The sequence below is a fragment of the Salmo salar genome, chromosome 07 (genome assembly GCF_965601325.2).
Source record: "Salmo salar chromosome 07, fSalSal1, whole genome shotgun sequence".
Lineage (NCBI taxonomy): Eukaryota > Metazoa > Chordata > Actinopteri > Salmoniformes > Salmonidae > Salmo > Salmo salar.
The window spans coordinates 68,036,569-68,057,102 of record NC_138297.1 but is presented as its reverse complement, the minus strand read 5'-3'; the positions used below and the strand labels follow the sequence as shown (position 1 = coordinate 68,057,102).

General features: G+C 45.3%; 1 protein-coding gene across 1 annotated transcript in view; it reads right to left on the bottom strand.

Annotated features, from left to right (window-relative positions):
* LOC106576542 (TBC1 domain family member 15) overlaps positions 1 to 20,534 on the bottom strand; it is a 74,755-nt gene that overhangs the window by 49,747 nt on the left and 4,474 nt on the right. Inside the window, exons 4-6 of the mRNA XM_082978003.1 lie at positions 19,764 to 19,926; positions 17,619 to 17,844; positions 1,832 to 1,934 (exon numbers count right to left, since the gene is read on the bottom strand). Of these exons, the coding sequence (XP_082834129.1) occupies positions 1,832 to 1,934; positions 17,619 to 17,844; positions 19,764 to 19,926 (492 nt within the window). The remainder of the gene's footprint in view (positions 1 to 1,831; positions 1,935 to 17,618; positions 17,845 to 19,763; positions 19,927 to 20,534) is intronic.

Genomic DNA, 20,534 nt, shown 5'->3' with positions numbered 1-20,534 from the left:
GTTGGTTACCGGCCGGCTGAGACGCTGCTCATTCATCTTCGCAATTGGATTTTTTAGAGTCGCATTAGAAAACAATATTCCAGCAGCGTTAACCCCTTTGTGAAGAGAGGCCACCCAATGTTATTAGCAAGTCAAGGCTCATTAGCTTCTCCTCCACAATCCCTGCTTTACTAAATGGCTCCTGTAAAACTGATCTAGGGCAGGAGAGAGGAGGCTGGGCTGGGAGGGAGGGAGGCACCCTGAACCTTAATGATAATGAGTACAGTACTCTCACTCAGCCAGGCAGCCTCAGCAGCCAAGCTAATGTCTATGAGATGTAGCTGCTATTCCATAACGCAGTCGGGATGTAAAACAATGTGCAACTACAGTTAGGCCTGTTATCTGCCCACTACGCATTACCAGACGTCGTTAACAACATGCCCCGGTTCCTTTGGAGAGAGCAGAGGCACGGCCCACTTTTAATTATAAAGGATAACACTAAGACCTGCGCTGACGGAGGTTCTATTTCAAACAGAAAAAAGATTTTTATTACAAGAGTCAAAATGTCAACGAGAAGGACAATAGATTAATGATCCAATTAAAAGTCCCTGAGGCGACCTAAAAACAACTCCTGACAACTATTCCCTCTGTCTGCTGGCCATGTAGCCTGGTGCTGATGGCGTACAAACTTTACTACCCAGTTCTCCCCTATTCAGAGCATGTACCCCCCTGTAACCCCCATCCTTTATTACCCAGTTCTCCCCTATTCAGAGCATGTACCCCCCCTGTAACCCCCATCCTTTATTACCCAGATCTCCCCTGTTCAGAGCATGTACCCCCCTGTAACCCCCATCCTTTATTACCCAGTTCTCCCCTATTCAGAGCATGTACCCACCCCGTAACCCCCATCCTTTATTACCCAGTTCTCCCCTATTCAGAGCATGTACCACCCTGTAACCCCCATCCTTTATTACCCAGTTCTCCCCTGTTCAGAGCATGTACCCACCCCGTAACCCCCATCCTTTATTACCCAGTTCTCCCCTATTCAGAGCATGTACCACCCCGTAACCCCCATCCTTTATTACCCAGTTCTCCCCTATTCAGAGCATGTACCCCCCTGTAACCCCCATCCTTTATTACCCAGTTCTCCCCTGTTCAGCGCATGTACCCACCCCGTAACCCCCATCCTTTATTACCCAGTTCTCCCCTGTTCAGAGCATGTACCCCCCCGTAACCCCCATCATTTATTACCCAGTTCTCCCCTATTGAGAGCATGTACCCACCCCGTAACCCCCATCATTTATTACCCAGTTCTCCCCTATTCAGAGCATGTACCCCCCCGTAACCCCCATCATTTAGTCACCGCCCTGCTCAGAACAAACTAATTTAGTCACCGCCCTGCTCAGAACAAACTCATTAAAATAACAGTTTGTTCTGTGAATCCTGAGGCCCGTATAGAGGCTGGGAGGCGGCAGGTTCTAGACTGGGGTGTGAGGCGGCAGGTTCTAGACTGGGGTGTGAGGCGGCAGGTTCTAGACTGGGGTGTGAGGCGGCAGGTTCTAGACTGGGGTGTGAGGCGGCAGGTTCTAGACTAGGGTGTGAGGCGGCAGGTTCTAGACTAGGGTGTGAGGCGGCAGGTTCTAGACTAGGGTGTGAGGCGGCAGGTTCTAGACTAGGGTGTGAGGCGGCAGGTTCTAGACTAGGGTGTGAGGCGGCAGGTTCTAGACTAGGGTGTGAGGCGGCAGGTTCTAGACTAGGGTGAGGCGGCAGGTTCTAGACTAGGGTGTGAGGCGGCAGGTTCTAGACTAGGGTGTGAGGAGGCAGGTTCTAGACTAGGATGTGCAGGTTGTACCGTAATAAGTCCGAAGGTGGCATCATCTAGCAGGTTCTCAAAGGACTGGGACATAGCTCTGCTGTGGGGGCTGACCTGGAGGAGGGAGGCATCTGTGGTCGACCTAATGGGGAGGACAGAAAGAGAAAGAGAGAGAGAAATTACAATAAGTGAGATATGGCTCATCATGAGACTAGTCTGGAAGAGAAGCTCCAAGAGTCGGTGGTTTCAAGCTTGTCCAGTATTGGATTCTGCCATTGGTTTAGAAGTGGGGGGGTGACATAATTATATATATTTTTTTTATCCAGTCGGATAAACACTCCAAACAGCCTCCCCAACCGCTCAGAGGCCTCCGCATGGTCCTAAAGCACACCGTTGCTTCTTTTTGTATCACATTCCAATGATAAAATCCCACGCCCCCAGTGAAAGTGGCGTCTCCGGTCTCAGGGAACAAGCTTGTCTGGAAGAGAAGCTCAGAGAGTCACTGGTCTCAGGGAACAAGCTTGTCCAGTATTGGATTCTGCCATTACAGAATCCAATATTGTGTCAACCACTTAACAGTCCTTCACTAAGCTGTGCTCAGATCCAGCCTGTAGACCTCTACAGAAGCCCTTAACAGTCCTTCACTAAGCTGTACTCAGATCCAGCCTGTAGACCTCTACAGAAGCCCTTAACAGTCCTTCACTAAGCTGTACTCAGATCCAGCCTGTAGACCTCTACAGAAGCCCTTAACAGTCCTTCACTAAGCTGTACTCAGATCCAGCCTGTAGACCTCTACAGAAGCCCTTAACAGTCCTTCACTAAGCTGTACTCAGATCCAGCCTGTAGACTACTACAAGTCACAGGACTTAACTGTGTGTTGTTAGTGTCTGGCTGATGTGTGGAGTAGACTACTTCTAGTGCTAACAGCCCCACAGCCAGTGGTAGTGTCCCAAATGGCACCCTATTCCCTTTATAGTCCACAGGGCTCTGGTCAAAAGTAGTGCACTAAATAGGAAACAGGCTGCCATTTGGGACATGAGGAGAGTCTTTGCTATGGTTAAGATGATCCCCACTAGGACTTGTCCCTCCATGAATTATTGAAGAGCTCTATTGATTTTTCCTGGAAATTGAATAGGGACTCTTAACAGACTAAACATTTAACACGTAAAAAAAACACCAGGTGTGACAATGGTTGCTTCACATCGGGACGTAGCACGGGGAAACACTGTCTGCTGCTTGCGGAAACATAACACACTTCGTTCAGTAACATCGCTGTACTAGAGTAGGTAGGCTCAGTGACTAGTGTTATGCATATCATACAGTGGGTTCAAACAGGGGTCGTGTCCCAAATGTAGGGCCCTATAAAGATCTGCGTTGCGGAGAACGCGGACGGAATTACGGAATCCAAACATTACAACGGAATTCAACATTAAAACATTTAACTATTGAAGCTAGTAGGACATCACCTAAATGCATTGAAGCAAGTAGCACATCACCTAAATGTATTGAAGCAAGTAGCACATCACCTAAATGTATTGAAGCAAGTAGCACATCACCTAAATGTATTGAAGCAAGTAGCACATCACCTAAATGTATTGAAGCAAGTAGCACATCACCTAAATGTATTGAAGCAAGTAGCACATCACCTAAATGTATTGAAGCAAGTAGCACATCACCTAAATGTATTGAAGCAAGTAGCACATCACCTAAATGTATTGAAGCAAGTAGCACATCACCTAAATGTATTGAAGCAAGTAGCACATCACCTAAATGTATTGAAGCAAGTAGCACATCACCTAAATGTATTGAAGCAAGTAGCACATCACCTAAACGTATTGAAGCAAGTAGCACATCACCTAAACGTATTGAAGCAAGTAGCACATCACCTAAACGTATTGAAGCAAGTAGCACATCACCTAAACGTATTGAAGTTAGCAGGACATCAACTAAATGTATTGAAGTTAGCAGGACATCATCTAAATGTATTGAAGTTAGCAGGACATCAACTAAACGTATTGAAGTTAGCAGGACATCAACTAAACGTATTGAAGTTAGCAGGACATCACCTAAACGTATTGAAGTTAGCAGGACATCACCTAAACGTATTGAAGTTAGCAGGACATCACCTAAACGTATTGAAGCTAGCAGGACATCACCTAAATGTATTGAAGTTAGCAGGACATCACCTAAACGTATTGAAGTTAGCAGGACATCACCTAAACGTATTGAAGTTAGCAGGACATCACCTAAATGTATTGAAGTTAGCAGGACATCACCTAAATGTATTGAAGTTAGCAGGACATCACCTAAATGTATTGAAGTTAGCAGGACATCACCTAAATGTATTGAAGTTAGCAGGACATCACCTAAACGTATTGAAGTTAGCAGGACATCAACTAAATGTATTGAACTTATTAGAAAATTCTATTACTTTCCATAGATGATCATAAAACATGAACAAAATAAGTCAGTGATGAATAAATTCCTTCAAATTCCTGAAGAGGCCAGGTCACAGGAATGCCCCTGTCTGTGTGTGCCCGTTTGTCTACCACTTTCTGTAGCCGTTAGCGATGATGCTAATGAAAAATAAACAAATAAAAAAAACGCCATCTAGCAAAATGGTAGCCTATTCCCTTTATAGTGCACTACTCCAAAAGATGTACACTATATAGGGAATAGGGTCACATTTGGGACAGTAGTGTGATGAAGTTAATTTGCCTGTTTGAATAGTCCTGCAGTCCCAGAAAACCAACAAAGCAGTTGTTAAGGCGTGCAACTCATTAAAAACCTCTGCCAGCTGTAATATACTCTGGGATTTTAATATTCAGAGCTATTTCAAATAAACTCAACTGTGCTCAGTTTGGCTCATTTAAAGCAGAGGAGAGAGTGAGGCTCCATCCCAAACGACACCCCCTTCCCTATAAAGTACTTTAGAAAGTAGTGCACTTCATAGGGAATAAGGTGCCATTTATAGGGGTATAATGGGTGACCTATTGCCACTCCGGCCAGGAGAGAAAATGAGAAAAGAGACAGGCGGGTCGAGGATTAAAAAGTGAAGAACAAAAGGAGGGTCATTCTGCAACTCCTCCAGACTCCTGGTGCCAATTCAGAAACATTCCTAATTGATATTTGGGAAAAGGTTGATTACTAATGAAAGCTGATTGTAATGGGCTTTTATCTGTGGAGGAGTATGCCTATACTAGGATGGAAGCAAATATAAGTAATTATAACTTCATAACAAATCATGCAAATAATTATGTACATTTAACAGGAATATGTTAATGTATTGACAAACGATTATGCATTTTCTTTGTCATTAAGTTAATTTAGGAAAATCCGACTAGCTAACATTAGCCAGCTAGCTATACATTTAGCTTGCTCTATGGAAGGTTGACATTTGAATGAACTGTAATTTGTGTTGTTTAAAGGCCCAGTGTGGTTCAAATTCAGTGTTTCATATCATAATGTACAACTGATGTGTTTTATATCATAAGGTACAACAGCTGATGAAACTAACACTGTAAAAGAGTGAAAACATTTGATCAATTTTATTTCCTGATAGTTTCTAGTTGAAAATAAACTATATACACAGGACCTTCTAATCAGCAGGTTGGCATGGGCGGGAGTTTCGGCTTCCCATGGTGACATCACAATGCGGTAAATTAGTTAATAGACCGATAACAAAAAGAGTTCCAAACCTCTCTGCCAATAAAAGCTAGTTTTCCATTTTCCCCTCCTCACTTAGATCCCTCCCAGACAGTCTTAGCAAAATTCTTGCCAGAGAAATTACATTTTTGTCCATTTTAATGGAAATTATTATAGTATGGTACTTCAATAAACCAGCAAACCAAGCTGTCATCTTGTGAACCAGTGGATGTAAAGAATTTAGATGAAGTAACCATTGTAGTAACGTTGGAGATTGAAGATGTTTGTAACGTAGCTGAAGTAACTATTGTAGTAACGTTGGAGATTGAAGATGTTTGTAACGTAGCTGAAGTAACTATTGTAGTAACGTTGGAGATTGAAGATGTTTGTAACGTAGCTGAAGTAACTATTGTAGTAACGTTGGAGATTGAAGATGTTTGTAACGTAGCTGAAGTAACTATAGGAGTAACGTTGGAGATTGAAGAGGTTTGTAACGTAGCTGAAGTAACTATAGGAGTAACGTTGGAGATTGAAGATGTTTGTAACGTAGCTGAAGTAACTATTGTAGTAACGTTGGAGATTGAAGATGTTTGTAACGTAGCTGAAGTAACTATTGTAGTAACGTTGGAGATTGAAGATGTTTGTAACGTAGCTGAAGTAACTATAGGAGTAACGTTGGAGATTGAAGAGGTTTGTAACGTAGCTGAAGTAACTATTGCAGTAACGTTGGAGATTGAAGAGGTTTGTAACGTAGCTGAAGTAACTATTGCAGTAACGTTGGAGATTGAAGAGGTTTGTAACGTAGCTAACTATTTTCTAGCTTATTGTGTAGTTGATGATGAAAAGAGCTGTATGCCTATGGAGCTGTGTGGCCCATCTGTATGGACCCTAAAACGTTTGGTATAAATAATAGTTCAGAACAGTGGTTTTAATTGCTTCAACTGGTTAATCATTAATCCCCAAGAAATTGCAGAAAATTACAGAGTGAAGGAAATGCAACTGTCAAACTACTATTATGAAATAAAAGTCCTGCTTCAGTACAACTCCACATTGAACCACAGCCAGAGGATGACTACATTACTACTCCACATTGAACCACAGCCAGAGGACGGCTACATTACTACTCCACATTGAACCACAGCCAGAGGATGACTACATTACTACTCCACATTGAACCACAGCCAGATGACTACATTACTACTCCACATTGAACCACAGCCAGAGGACGACTACATTACTACTCCACATTGAACCACAGCCAGACGACAGCTACATTACTACTCCACATTGAACCACAGCCAGAGGATGGGTACATTACTACTCCACATTAAACCACAGCCAGAGGATGGGTAACATTACTACTCCACATTGAACCACAGCCAGAGGACAGCTACATTACTACTCCACATTGAACCACAGCCAGAGGATGGGTACATTACTACTCCACATTAAACCACAGCCAGAGGATGGGTAACATTACTACTCCACATTGAACCACAGCCAGAGGATGACTACATTACTACTCCACATTGAACCACAGCCAGAGGACAGCTACATTACTACTCCAGATTGAACCACAGCCAGATGACTACTCCACATTGAACCACAGCCAGATGACTACATTACTACTCCACATTGAACCACAGCCAGAGGATGAATACATTACTACTCCACATTGAACCACAGCCAGAGGATGAATACATTACTACTCCACATTGAACCACAGCCAGAGGACAGCTACATTACTACACCACATTGAACCACAGCCAGAGGGCACATTATTGTTCTGCGGTTCTCATTTGTTTCTCATATGGTAAGTATGTGTTGTTGCATGAGAAATAATGTATAAGGAAAGCTATTACTGCCGTCAGTACTGGCATTGTGAAAAACACAAGGCTCGTCTTCAATGAATTGCGAGGTAAGCAATCCTTTGGCGGCTTCTGCTGTGCATGAGTGATGTCCCATTCCATAGGGTTATTTATCTCTCCCTACGACTAAATGCTCCGTTTGAGGGACACTCGAAAACGAGGGGAGGCTAAAATGGGTTATTGGAATTGAGAGTCTCTCTCTCTCTCCCAATTGGTCCTAAGAGACCAGTAGACTGTTAGCCTGACACAGCAGGTGGAAGGTAAGAGAAGGCTACACCAACACAATGTAGCCAGCCACACACAGAACACACAGCAACTCACCACCCACAGCATTAGCATAGAAATGGTGTTGAAACACAACCGTTAAAACCGTCCAATCCACTGAAGTAAAGGGGAGCCTTTAACAACCCATCACAGCATGGCAGCATCTAGAAAGAGATAAACTGCAATAGCAGCTCCCCGCATGCAAATAAATCCCACAGCCTTCGTCCCAAATGGCACCCAATCCCATATATAGAGCACTAACTCCTACCAGAGCCCCTGTATATAGGGGATAGTGTGGTGTGTGGGACGCCACCACGGTGTGAAGGCGGTTATTATTACTACTAGAGAGGGGAAACCGCTGCTAAAGGCCACTGAGAAACTGCCTAACAAAACACCTGATAGATGAACAGACAGTTCTGTGATTCTGTTGGACACATATAGGGCTGAGACTGGCACCCTATTCCCTGTTTACTACACTACGTTAGACCAGAGCCCTATTCCCTGTACTACTTTAGACCAGAGCCCTATTCCCTGTACTACTTTAGACCAGAGCCCTATTCCCTGTTTACTGTACTACGTTAGACCAGAGCCCTATTCCCTGTTTACTACACTACTTTAGACCAGAGCCCTATACCCTGTACTACGTTAGACCAGAGCCCTATTCCCTGTACTACGTTAGACCAGAGCCCTATTCCCTGTACTACGTTAGACCAGAGCCCTATTCCCTGTACTACGTTAGACCAGAGCCCTATTCCCTGTACTACGTTAGACCAGAGCCCTATTCCCTGTACTACGTTAGACCAGAGCCCTATTCCCTGTACTACGTTAGACCAGAGCCCTATTCCCTGTACTACGTTAGACCAGAGCCCTATACCCTGTTTACTGCACTATATTAGACCAGAGCCCTGTTTACTGCACTACGTTAGACCAGAGCCCTATTCCCTGTACTACGTTAGACCAGAGCCCTATTCCCTGTTTACTGCACTACATTAGACCAGAGCCCTATTCCCTGTTTACTGCACTACATTAGACCAGAGCCCTATTCCCTGTTTACTGCACTACATTAGACCAGAGCCCTATTCCCTGTTTACTGCACTACATTAGACCAGAGCCCTATTCCCTGTTTACTGCACTACATTAGACCAGAGCCCTATTCCCTGTTTACTGCACTACATTAGACCAGAGCCCTATTCCCTGCACTACATTAGACCAGAGCCCTATTCCCTGTTTACTGCACTACGTTAGACCAGAGCCCTATTCCCTGTTTACTGCACTACATTAGACCAGAGCCCTATTCCCTGTTTACTGCACTACATTAGACCAGAGCCCTATTCCCTGTTTACTGCACTACATTAGACCAGAGCCCTATTCCCTGTTTACTGCACTACGTTAGACCAGAGCCCTATTCCCTGTTTACTGCACTACATTAGACCAGAGCCCTATTCCCTGTACTACGTTAGCCCAGAGCCCTATTCCCTGTTTACTGCACTACATTAGACCAGAGCCCTATTCCCCATTTACTGTACTACATTAGACCAGAGCCCTATTCCCTGTACTACGTTAGCCCAGAGCCCTATTCCCTGTTTACTGTACTACATTAGACCAGAGCCCTATTCCCTGTTTACTGCACTACGTTAGACCAGAGCCCTATTCACTGCACTACGTTAGACCAGAGCCCATGTGAGTGAGTGAGTGTCTCTCCTCCCAGGTTCTGTAGCAGCGCAGCAGAACCACCATAAATCTCTTCTGGATGAGCAATGAAGCCTCCTGTAAATGACATTCATGTTAAGTAACAACGACCGTACAAACACAGCACCGCCGCCGGGGGGGGACTCTGTTCCCACAGCACCACCGCCGCCGGGGGGGACTCTGTTCCCACAGCACCACCGCCGCCGGGGGGGGACTCTGTTCCCACAGCACCACCGCCGCCGGGGGGGGACTCTGTTCCCACAGCACCGTGCTGATGTCACAGTATATGGTAAAACAAACGGGACCACACTACTTTCTACTCCTCATGGAGAGGTAATCAATGTGTACGGAAATAATGAAACAAACACAAAACCAAACAGACAGACCCATGGTTGTCCTGTAGTGTCCTTTCATAGATGTCAGGTATTGTAGTCAGTGTTAAAACCTCTACTCCTGAGTCAACACAGTCCTGGTTACTGTACCAAACAGTGTACACTGAACGCTGGCCAACAGGACACGTTCACATCAATATTGTGATGGATACAGTCATGCCTTCATAAAACATTATAATACCTTGTAAACAATATCAGCAGTAACACCAGTTGATGAGATTGCCAATAATAAATCATATGAATTAAATTAGGCTACCGGTACTCATAAGGGACATACAGTGCATTCCGAAAGTATTCAGACTCCTTGATTTTTTCCCCCCACATTCTGTTATGTTACAGCCTTATTCTAAAATTGATTAAAGAAACAAAAATACTCACCAATCTACACACAATACCCCATAATGACAAAGGGAAAACAGGTTTTTAGAAATGTTTGCAAATGTCTTAAAAAATAAATAAACAGAAATAACTTATTTACATAAGTATACAGACCAGACCCTTTGCTATGAGACTCGAAATTGAGCTCAGAATAATCCTGTTTCCATTGATCATCCTTGAGATGTTTCTACAACTTGGAGTCCACCTGTGGTAAATTCTATTGATTGGACATGATCTGGAAAGGCACAGTGCATGTCTAAGCAAAAACCAAGCCATGAGGGCGAAGGAATTGTCCGTAGAGCTCCGAGACAGGATTGTGTCGAGGCACAGATCTGGGGAAGGAAACCAAAACATTTCTGCAGTATTGAAGGTTCCCAATCATTTTTTAACCACCAAGACTCTTCCTAGAGCTGACCGCCCAGCCAAACTGAGCAATCAGGGGAGAAGGGCCTTGGTCAGGGAGGTGACCAAGAACCCAATGGTCACTCTGACAGAGCTCCTCTGTGGAGATGGGAGAACCTTCCAGAAGGACAACCAACTCTGCGGCACTCCACCAATCAGGCCTTTATGGTAGTGGCCAGACAGAAGCCACTCCTCAGTAAAAGGCTCATGACAGCCTGCTTGGAGTTTGCCAAAAGGCACCTAAAAACTCTCAGACCATGAGAAACAAGATTCTCTGGTCTGATGAAACCGAGATTGAACTCTTTGGCCTGAATGCCAAGTGTCACGTCTGGAGGAAACCTGGCACCATCCCTACGGTGAAGCATGGTTGAGGCAGCATCATGCTGTGGGGATGTTTTTCAGTGGCAGGGACTGGGAGACTAGTCAGGATCGAGGCAAAGTACAGAGCGATCCTTGATGAAAACCTGCTCCAGAGCACTCAGGACCTCAGAATGGGGTGAAGGTTCACCTTCCAACAGGACAATGACCCTAAGCACACAGTCAAGACAACGCAGGAGGGGCTTTGGGACAAGTCTCTGAATGTCCTTGAATGGCCCAGCCAGAGCCCGGACTTGAACCCGATCGAACATCTCTGGAGAAACCTGAAAATAGCTGTGCAGCAACGCTTCCCATCCAACCTGACAGAGCTTGAGAGGATCTGCAGAGAAGAATGGGAGGAACTCCCCAAATACAGGTGTGCCAAGCTTGTAGCATCATACCCAAGAAGACACAAGGCTGTAATCGCTGCCAAAGGTGCTTCAACAAAGGGTCTAAATACTTATGTAAATTATATTTTTTATTTTTAATACATTTGAAGAAAAAAAAGTCTAAAAAGAGTTTTTGCTTTGTCATTATGGGGTATTGTGATGTCATTATGGGGTATTGTGTGTAGATTGATGAGGGAGAGAAAAAAAAGTTAATCCATATTACAATAAGGCTGTAATGTAACAAAATGTGGAAAAAGTCAAGGGGTCTGAATACTTTCCCGAATGCACTGTACGTATATTATCACAATACTAACTGGATACAGTCACAGTTGATGAGTTATTTATACAGGGTGCCGAGCTGATGATGTGAAACACAACAATACTACATCTTCTAGTAGCCTACAGACAACGAAGAACAAGGGCGCTTCCTGCCATCCAGGACCTGTATACCAGGCGGTGTCAGAGGAAGGCCACCCAAGTCGTAGACTGTTCTCTCTGCTACCACACGGCAAACGGTACCAATGTCTGGAAGCAACAGGACTGAACAGCTTCTATCCCCAAACCATAAGACTGCTAAACAAGACTCACACACAATGGACACACACACACACACACTCACACCTCACCACATATGCTGCTACCGTCTATTATCTATCCTGTTGCCTAGTCACTTTACCCCTACCTAAATGTACATATCTACCTCAATTACCTCGTACCTCTGCACATGAACTCAGTACTGGTACTTCCTGTATATAGCCATGTTATTACCTCATACCCCAGCACATTGACTCAGTACTGGTACTTCCTGTATATAGCCATGTTATTACCTCATACCCCTTTACATCAACTCAGTACTGGTACTTCCTGTATATAGCCATGATATTACCGCATACCCCTCTACATCAACTCAGTACTTCCTGTATATAGTCATGTTATTACCTCATACCCCAGCACATTGACTCAGTACTGGTACTTCCTGTATATAGACATGTTATTACCTGGTACTTCCTGTATATAGCCATGTTATTACCTTATACCCCAGCACATTGACTCAGTACTGGTACTTCCTGTATATAGACATGTTATTACCTGGTACTTCCTGTATATAGCCATGTTATTACCTTATACCCCAGCACATAGACTCAGTACTGGTACTTCCTGTATATAGACATGTTATTACCTGGTACTTCCTGTATATAGCCATGTTATTACCTCATACCCCAGCACATTGACTCAGTACTGGTACTTCCTGTATATAGCCATGTTATTACCTCATACCCCAGCACATTGACTCAGTACTGGTACTTCCTGTATATAGCCATGTTATTACCTCATACCCCAGCACATTGACTCAGTACTGGTACTCCCTGTATATAGCCATGTTATTACCTCATACCCCAGCACATTGACTCAGTACTGGTACTCCCTGTATATAGACATGTTATTACCTGGTACTCCCTGTATATAGCCATGTTATTACCTGGTACCCCAGCACATTGACTCAGTACTGGTACTCCCTGTATATAGCCATGTTATTACCTCATACCCCAGCACATTGACTCAGTACTGGTACTCCCTGTATATAGCCATGTTATTACCTCATACCCCAGCACATTGACTCAGTACTGGTACTCCCTGTATATAGCCATGTTATTACCTCATACCCCAGCACATTGACTCAGTACTGGTACTCCCTGTATATAGCCATGTTATTACCTCATACCCCAGCACATTGACTCAGTACTGGTACTCCCTGTATATAGCCATGTTATTACCTCATACCCCAGCACATTGACTCAGTACTGGTACTCCCTGTATATAGCCATGTTATTACCTCATACCCCAGCACATTGACTCAGTACTGGTACTTCCTGTATATAGCCATGTTATTACCTTATACCCCAGCACATTGACTCAGTACTGGTACTTCCTGTATATAGCCATGTTATTACCTCATACCCCAGCACATTGACTCAGTACTGGTACTCCCTGTATATAGCCATGTTATTTTTACTCACTGTGTATTTATGCCTCGTGTCACGTTCTAAATGTTTTATGTTTAACTCCGTGTTGTTGGTAAAGGGCCCGTCAGGAAGCATTTCACTGTTAGTCTACACCTGTTGTTTACGAAGCATGTGACAAATAACATTTGATGTGATGAAGTACTACAGATGCTTTTCAAAAAAACTGGTTGAACGGACATTTTTACCCTGTAGGCACCTGCAACAAGTAGGATAAATTACACTTGCCGACAATTACTTGCCTCCAACCAAATGAATTTGAATTTTGAATAATTTGGTCCGGCCCATTTTTTAGTTGGAAGTGAAAAATTTTAATTAAAATAAAATACAGATATTTTTTTATTTAACTAGGCAAGTCAGTTAAGAACAAGTTTTTTTTTTTACAATGACGGCCTACCCCGGCCAAACACGGACGACAGTGGGCCAATTGTGTGCCACCCTATGGGACTCCAAATCACAGCTGGATGTTATACAACCTGGATTTCGAACCAGGGAATGTAGTGACGCCTCTTGCACTGAGATGCAGTACCTTAAACCGCTGCGCCGTTCGGGAGCCCATAATTTCAGTTTAGTTCACATTTTTTGGGGTCCTGTGCCAGTTGTAAATCAAACAAATAAACGTGTGAACACCATTAGATTTGTGAATTTTGACATATGTTAGAAGAAATAGTGAATTGTGTAATGATATTAATATATTTGACTGCAACTGAATGGACTGACTTCCATAGACCCTGAAGCCCTCTAGTGGTGACTATAGGAATTACACTGACACACTTAATTTACCATCATACCCAAGGAAACAGTTTAACCTCTCTTTCTGGCCATTATATCTGCTAACAAAAGGTGCAGAGGGGAACCTACAGGGGGGATAGCAGCAGAGAGGAACCTACAGGGGGGATAACAGCAGAGAAGAACCTACGGGGGGATAACAGCAGAGAAGAACCTACAGGGGGATAGCAGCAAAGAGAAACCTACAGGGAGATAGCAGCAGAGAGGAACCTACAGGGGGATAGCAGCAGAGAAGAACCTACAGGGGGGAATAGCAGCAGAGAGAAACCTACAGGGGGGATAACAGCAGAGAGGAACCTACAGGGGGATAGCAGCAGAGAGGCACCTACAGGGGGGATAACAGCAGAGAGGAACCTACAGGGGGGATAACAGCAGAGAGGAACTTACAGGGGGGATAACAGCAGAGAGGAACCTACAGGGGGGATAACAGCAGAGAGGAACCTACAGGGGGGATAACAGCAGAGAGGAACCTACAGGGGGATAGCAGCAGAGAGGCACCTACAGGGGGGAATAGCAGCAGAGAGAAACCTACAGGGGGGATAACAGCAGAGAGAAACCTACAGGGGGATAGCAGCAGAGAGAAACCTACAGGGAGATAGCAGCAGAGAGAAACCTACAGGGAGATAGCAGCAGAGAGGAACCTACAGGGGGGATAGCAGCAGAGGGGAACCTACAGGGGGATAGCAGCAGAGAAGAACCTACAGGGGGATAGCAGCAGAGAGGCACCTACAGGGAGATAGCAGCAGAGAGAAACCTACAGGGAGATAGCAGCAGAGAGAAACCTACAGGGAGATAGCAGCAGAGAGAAACCTACAGGGAGATAGCAGCAGAGAGGAACCTACAGGGGGGATAGCAGCAGAGGGGAACCTACAGGGGGATAGCAGCAGAGGGGAACCTACAGGGGGATAGCAGCAGAGAAGAACCTACAGGGGGGATAACAGCAGAGAGGAACCTACGGGGGGATAACAGCAGAGAAGAACCTACAGGGGTATAGCAGCAGAGAGGAACCTACAGGGGGGATAGCAGCAGAGGGGAACCTACGGGGGGATAGCAGCAGAGAGGAACCTACGGGGGGATAACAGCAGAGAAGAACCTACAGGGGTATAGCAGCAGAGAAGAACCTACAGGGAGATAGCAGCAGAGAGGAACCTACAGGGGGATAGCAGCAGAGAAGAACCTACAGGGGGATAGCAGCAGAGAGAAACCTACAGGGGTATAGCAGCAGAGAAGAACCTACAGGGAGATAGCAGCAGAGAAGAACCTACAGGGGGATAGCAGCAGAGATGAACCTACAGGGAGATAGCAGCAGAGAAGAACCTACAGGGAGATAGCAGCAGAGAAGAACCTACAGGGGGATAACAGCAGAGAAGAACCTACAGGGGGATAGCAGCAGAGAGGAACCTACAGGGGGATAACAGCAGAGAAGAACCTACAGGGGGATAGCAGCAGAGAAGAACCTACAGGGGGGATAACAGCAGAGAAGAACCTACAGGGGGATAACAGCAGAGAAGAACCTACAGGGGGGATAACAGCAGAGAAGAACCTACAGGGGGATAACAGCAGAGAAGAACCTACAGGGAGATAGCAGCAGAGAAGAACCTACAGGGGGATAGCAGCAGAGAAGAACCTACAGGGGGGAATAGCAGCAGAGAGGAACCTACAGGGAGATAACAGCAGAGAGGAACCTACAGGGGGATAACAGCAGAGAAGAACCTACAGGGGGATAGCAGCAGAGAGGAACCTACAGGGGGATAACAGCAGAGAAGAACCTACAGGGGGATAGCAGCAGAGAAGAACCTACAGGGGGGAATAGCAGCAGAGAAGAACCTACAGGGAGATAGCAGCAGAGAAGAACCTACAGGGGGATAACAGCAGAGAGGAACCTACAGGGGGGAATAGCAGCAGAGAGGAACCTACAGGGGGATAGCAGCAGAGAAGAACCTACAGGGGGATAGCAGCAGAGAAGAACCTACAGGGGGATAGCAGCAGAGAAGAACCTACAGGGGGATAACAGCTACTTCTTCAATGAATGTATTCTGCCTTCTTCAGTTAACCATGTACCTGGTGTGACTGTCCGTGATAAACATGAGACTTGAGATCCCCCTCTAGCCTCTCCCCCTCTCCCCCGGACACAGCATGCGTGTTTTTAGCTTTATCTTTCTCTCTACATTGCTGGAAAAGGTAAGCCCTAAAGTAAACATTTCAATGCTAGTCTAAAGCTGCCTGTTGTTTATGAAAGCATGTGACAAATAAAAATGCATTCAATTTTTCTGTTTTTAACTGAACCTGGCAGAGTGGAAGCGGAACAGAAACCACTTTCAGGATGTGTACCAAATGGCACCCTATTCCCTATGTAGTGCACTACTTTCTACCAAGGCTCATAGGACTCTGGTCAAAAGTAGTGCACTATATACCATTTGGGACACAACATCAGTTTCAAGGCCTCTTCACATGCGGCCACAGAACTAACCAGACCACCTGGTGTGTGGGCGCCAGGTCACTGTATTTTTACAGCAGAACAGGCTACATCTGGCTGGGGGGGGGGGGGTCATACTTTCATACAAGCAATCATCTCCAGCACTGGGAAAGACTTGACTTTCAATTCTAGAGCGGTGTGTGTTCTGGAGTGCGTCTGTCCAGGGCGTGATAGCTCTGCTCTGTCCACTAGTGACTGTCTGTATAACCTGTAATTGTGTTCACCGTGGGACTGGGCTTGGGCCTTGGCTGACATAGGATAGTGGCCCTTTGAGGAACACAAAGATCACCACATACCCAGTGTTACCAGTGGCAATACATACAACACTATTCCCTGGCTTTTTCATTGCTAAAGTAAAAAAATATATAATTGAAAATTTGAATGAAGTGGAATAAGTTGTATTAGACTCCCTCGCCTAGCCCCACTCCCTCGCCTAGCCCCACTCCCTCGCCTAGCCCCACTCCCTCGCCTAGCCCCACTCCCTCGCCTAGCCCCACTCCCTCAGTTCTGTCTTTGAGAGACTAAGTTGAGTGTGTTTATGTCTTCTGTCAGCAGCATGTATCTCAACATGTATATTTACTGTCTGGTCTACGTACTGTGTCAGCAGCATGTATATTTACTGTCTGGTCTACGTACTGTGTCAGCAGCATGTATATTTACTGTCTGGTCTATGTACTGTGTCAGCAGCATGTATATTTACTGTCTGGTCTATGTACTGTGTCAGCAGCATGTATATTTACTGTCTGGTCTACGTACTGTGTCAGCAGCATGTATATTTACTGTCTGGTCTATGTACTGTGTCAGCAGCATGTATATTTACTGTCTGGTCTACGTACTGTGTCGGCAGCATGTATATTTACTGTCTGGTCTACGTACTGTGTCAGCAGCATGTATATTTACTGTCTGGTCTACGTACTGTGTCAGCAGCATGTATATTTACTGTCTGGTCTACGTACTCTGTCAGCAGCATGTATATTTACTGTCTGGTCTACGTACTGTGTCAGCAGCATGTATATTTACTGTCTGGTCTACGTACTGTGTCGGCAGCATGTATATTTACTGTCTGGTCTACGTACTGTGTCAGCAGCATGTATATTTACTGTCTGGTCTACGTACTGTGTCAGCAGCATGTATATTTACTGTCTGGTCTACGTACTCTGTCAGCAGCATGTACTTCCTGAGACAGTCCAGGAAGCCTTCACTACCTCCCTGGTGAAAGTGTAGGGCAGGCAGCTCAACCCCCATGTTGCGGTCTCTTAGGGTGAACACCAGGTAGGACCAGCCCTCCTCCTTCACCCTGACTGAGGCCAGGTCACTGAGACGGAAGAACAGCCGGGAACCCTTACTCTTCTCTGGGATGGGAGCGGGTTTAGGAGGAGCACCTGGAGAGAGAGATACAGGATATACACAGACATAGAAACACAATGAGGAGAGAGGAGAGAGAGATGGGGGGGGGGGGTTTAGATACACAACACTACGCATGTACTCACACACAGAAGAGACACACACACAAATTAGAGTATGTGTGTACTCTCTCTAGGGTATTTCCTAATGCAGAGAGACAAGCAGCACAACGTTCATGCCACACTTCATCTATAGTTGTATAGATCCATGTGTAATGCTTTTTAATTTGACTCGCTTGACATTTAAATGTCTGCAGCGCAGGAAGTAGCAGGAGGCCTGATTAATCCCCCAGCGGCCTGCTGGAGAAGATTGATCGTACTGTGGGAAAACTGAAGCAATTAGTCTCCTCTCCTCCAACCAACTTAATCAGGGTCGCTCCACTAAAGCAGCTTCTGGACGTTAAGAGGAGAGGTGATTTGGAATTCCAGCCAGAGAGGAGGGAGAGAAAATAAATAAATAAATAAATACATACATACACACAAATATATATACACATGAGAGAGCGCTGCACGCTTAACCTTGTTTAGTCTTGCCATGAAGAACCACAGAACGGCAAGGCCAAGAACAACAATTATGTTGCATTGTGGTTCCAGTACTAGACTTGACAGTTGAAAGAAACCAGACATTTTTCATTGCAGTAGGCTACAGGTAATGACAATATATCAGCTGGACAGGTAATGAATAGTGATATTTTGGCTCTCCATAGAGGAAGCATGATGATGCTAAATCATTGATATGTTCTCCATTACTTTCCCTGACTAAATAAAAGGTCAAATAAAATGGCCATTCTACTGTGGCCTACCGGGACTTACCGGGGCCTAACAGGGCCTACTGTGTCCTGCTCTGTTCTAGGGTGTCCTGCTCTGTTCTAGTGTGTCCTGCTCTGTTCTAGTGTGTCCTGCTCTGTTCTAGTGTGTTCTGCTCTGTTCTAGTGTGTCCTGCTCTGTTCTAGGGTGTCCTGCTCTGTTCTAGGGTGTCCTGCTCTGTTCTAGGGTGTCCTGCTCTGTTCTAGGTTGTCCTGCTCTGTTCTAGTGTGTCCTGCTCTGTTCTAGTGTGTCCTGCTCTGTTCTAGTGTGTCCTGCTCTGTTCTAGTGTGTTCTGCTCTGTTCTAGTGTGTGTCCTGCTCTGTTCTAGTGTGTGTCCTGCTCTGTTCTAGTGTGTTCTGCTCTGTTCTAGTGTGTTCTGCTCTGTTCTAGTGTGTTCTGCTCTGTTCTAGTGTGTCCTGCTCTGTTCTAGTGTGTGTCCTGCTCTGTTCTAGTGTGTTCTGCTCTGTTCTAGGGTGTCCTGCTCTGTTCTAGGGTGTCCTGCTCTGTTCTAGTGTGTCCTGCTCTGTTCTAGTGTGTTCTGCTCTGTTCTAGTGTGTTCTGCTCTGTTCTAGGGTGTCCTGCTCTGTTCTAGGGTGTCCTGCTCTGTTCTAGGGTGTCCTGCTCTGTTCTAGGGTGTCCTGCTCTGTTCTAGGGTGTCCTGCTCTGTTCTAGGGTGTCCTGCTCTGTTCTAGTGTGTCCTGCTCTGTTCTAGTGTGTCCTGCTCTGTTCTAGTGTGTCCTGCTCTGTTCTAGTGTGTCCTGCTCTGTTCTAGTGTGTCCTGCTCTGTTCTAGTGTGTCCTGCTCTGTTCTAGGGTGTCCTGCTCTGTTCTAGGGTGTCCTGCTCTGTTCTAGGGTGTCCTGCTCTGTTCTAGTGCGTCCTGCTCTGTTCTAGTGTGTTCTGCTCTGTTCTAGTGTGTTCTGCTCTGTTCTAGTGTGTCCTGCTCTGTTCTAGTGTGTTCTGCTCTGTTCTAGTGTGTCCTGCTCTGTTCTAGTGTGTTCTGCTCTGTTCTAGTGTGTTCTGCTCTGTTCTAGTGTGTCCTGCTCTGTTCTAGTGTGTTCTGCTGTGTTCTAGTGTGTTCTCTTCCACTCACCTTCTCCATTGTTGCTGGGTTTCTTCCTGAACTGAACAGTGTGAACCATGTCCCACTCTGTCTCACAGCTCAGCTGGTGCTCCACCTGCCTGGGAGGCTTGTCTCCTGGGTTTTGGTTTGTACCCTGGTGCCGCTGGCCCCATTCAAACACGGAGCTAGACTCCTGGGAGAGAGAATACAGGTATACTCAGACTCACCCAAATACGGTAGCATCTATATACAGTACACACACCAACCCATATACAGTACTATCTATATACAGTACACACACCTACCCATATACAGTACACACACCTACCCATATACACTACTGTTCAAAAGTTTGGGGTCACTTAGAAATGTCCTTGTTTTCCATGAAAACATACATGAAATTAGTTGCAAAATGAATAGGAAATATAGTCAAGACATTGACAAGGTTATAAATAATGATTTTTAATTGAAATAATAATTGTGTCCTTCAAACTTTGCTTTTGTCATAGAATCCTCCACTTGCAGAAATTACAGCCTTGCAGACCTTTGGCATTTTAGTTGTCAATTTGTTGAGATAATCTGAAGAGATTTCACCCCATGCTTCCTGAAGCACCTCCCACAAGTTGGATTGGCTTGATGGGTACTTCTTACGTATCATACGGTCGAGCTGCTCCCACAACAGCTCAATAGGGTTGAGATCCGGTGGCTGTGCTGGCCACTCCATTATAGACAGAATACCAGCTGACTGCTTCTTCCCTAAATAGTTATTGCATAGTTTGGAGCTGTGCTTTGGGTCATTGT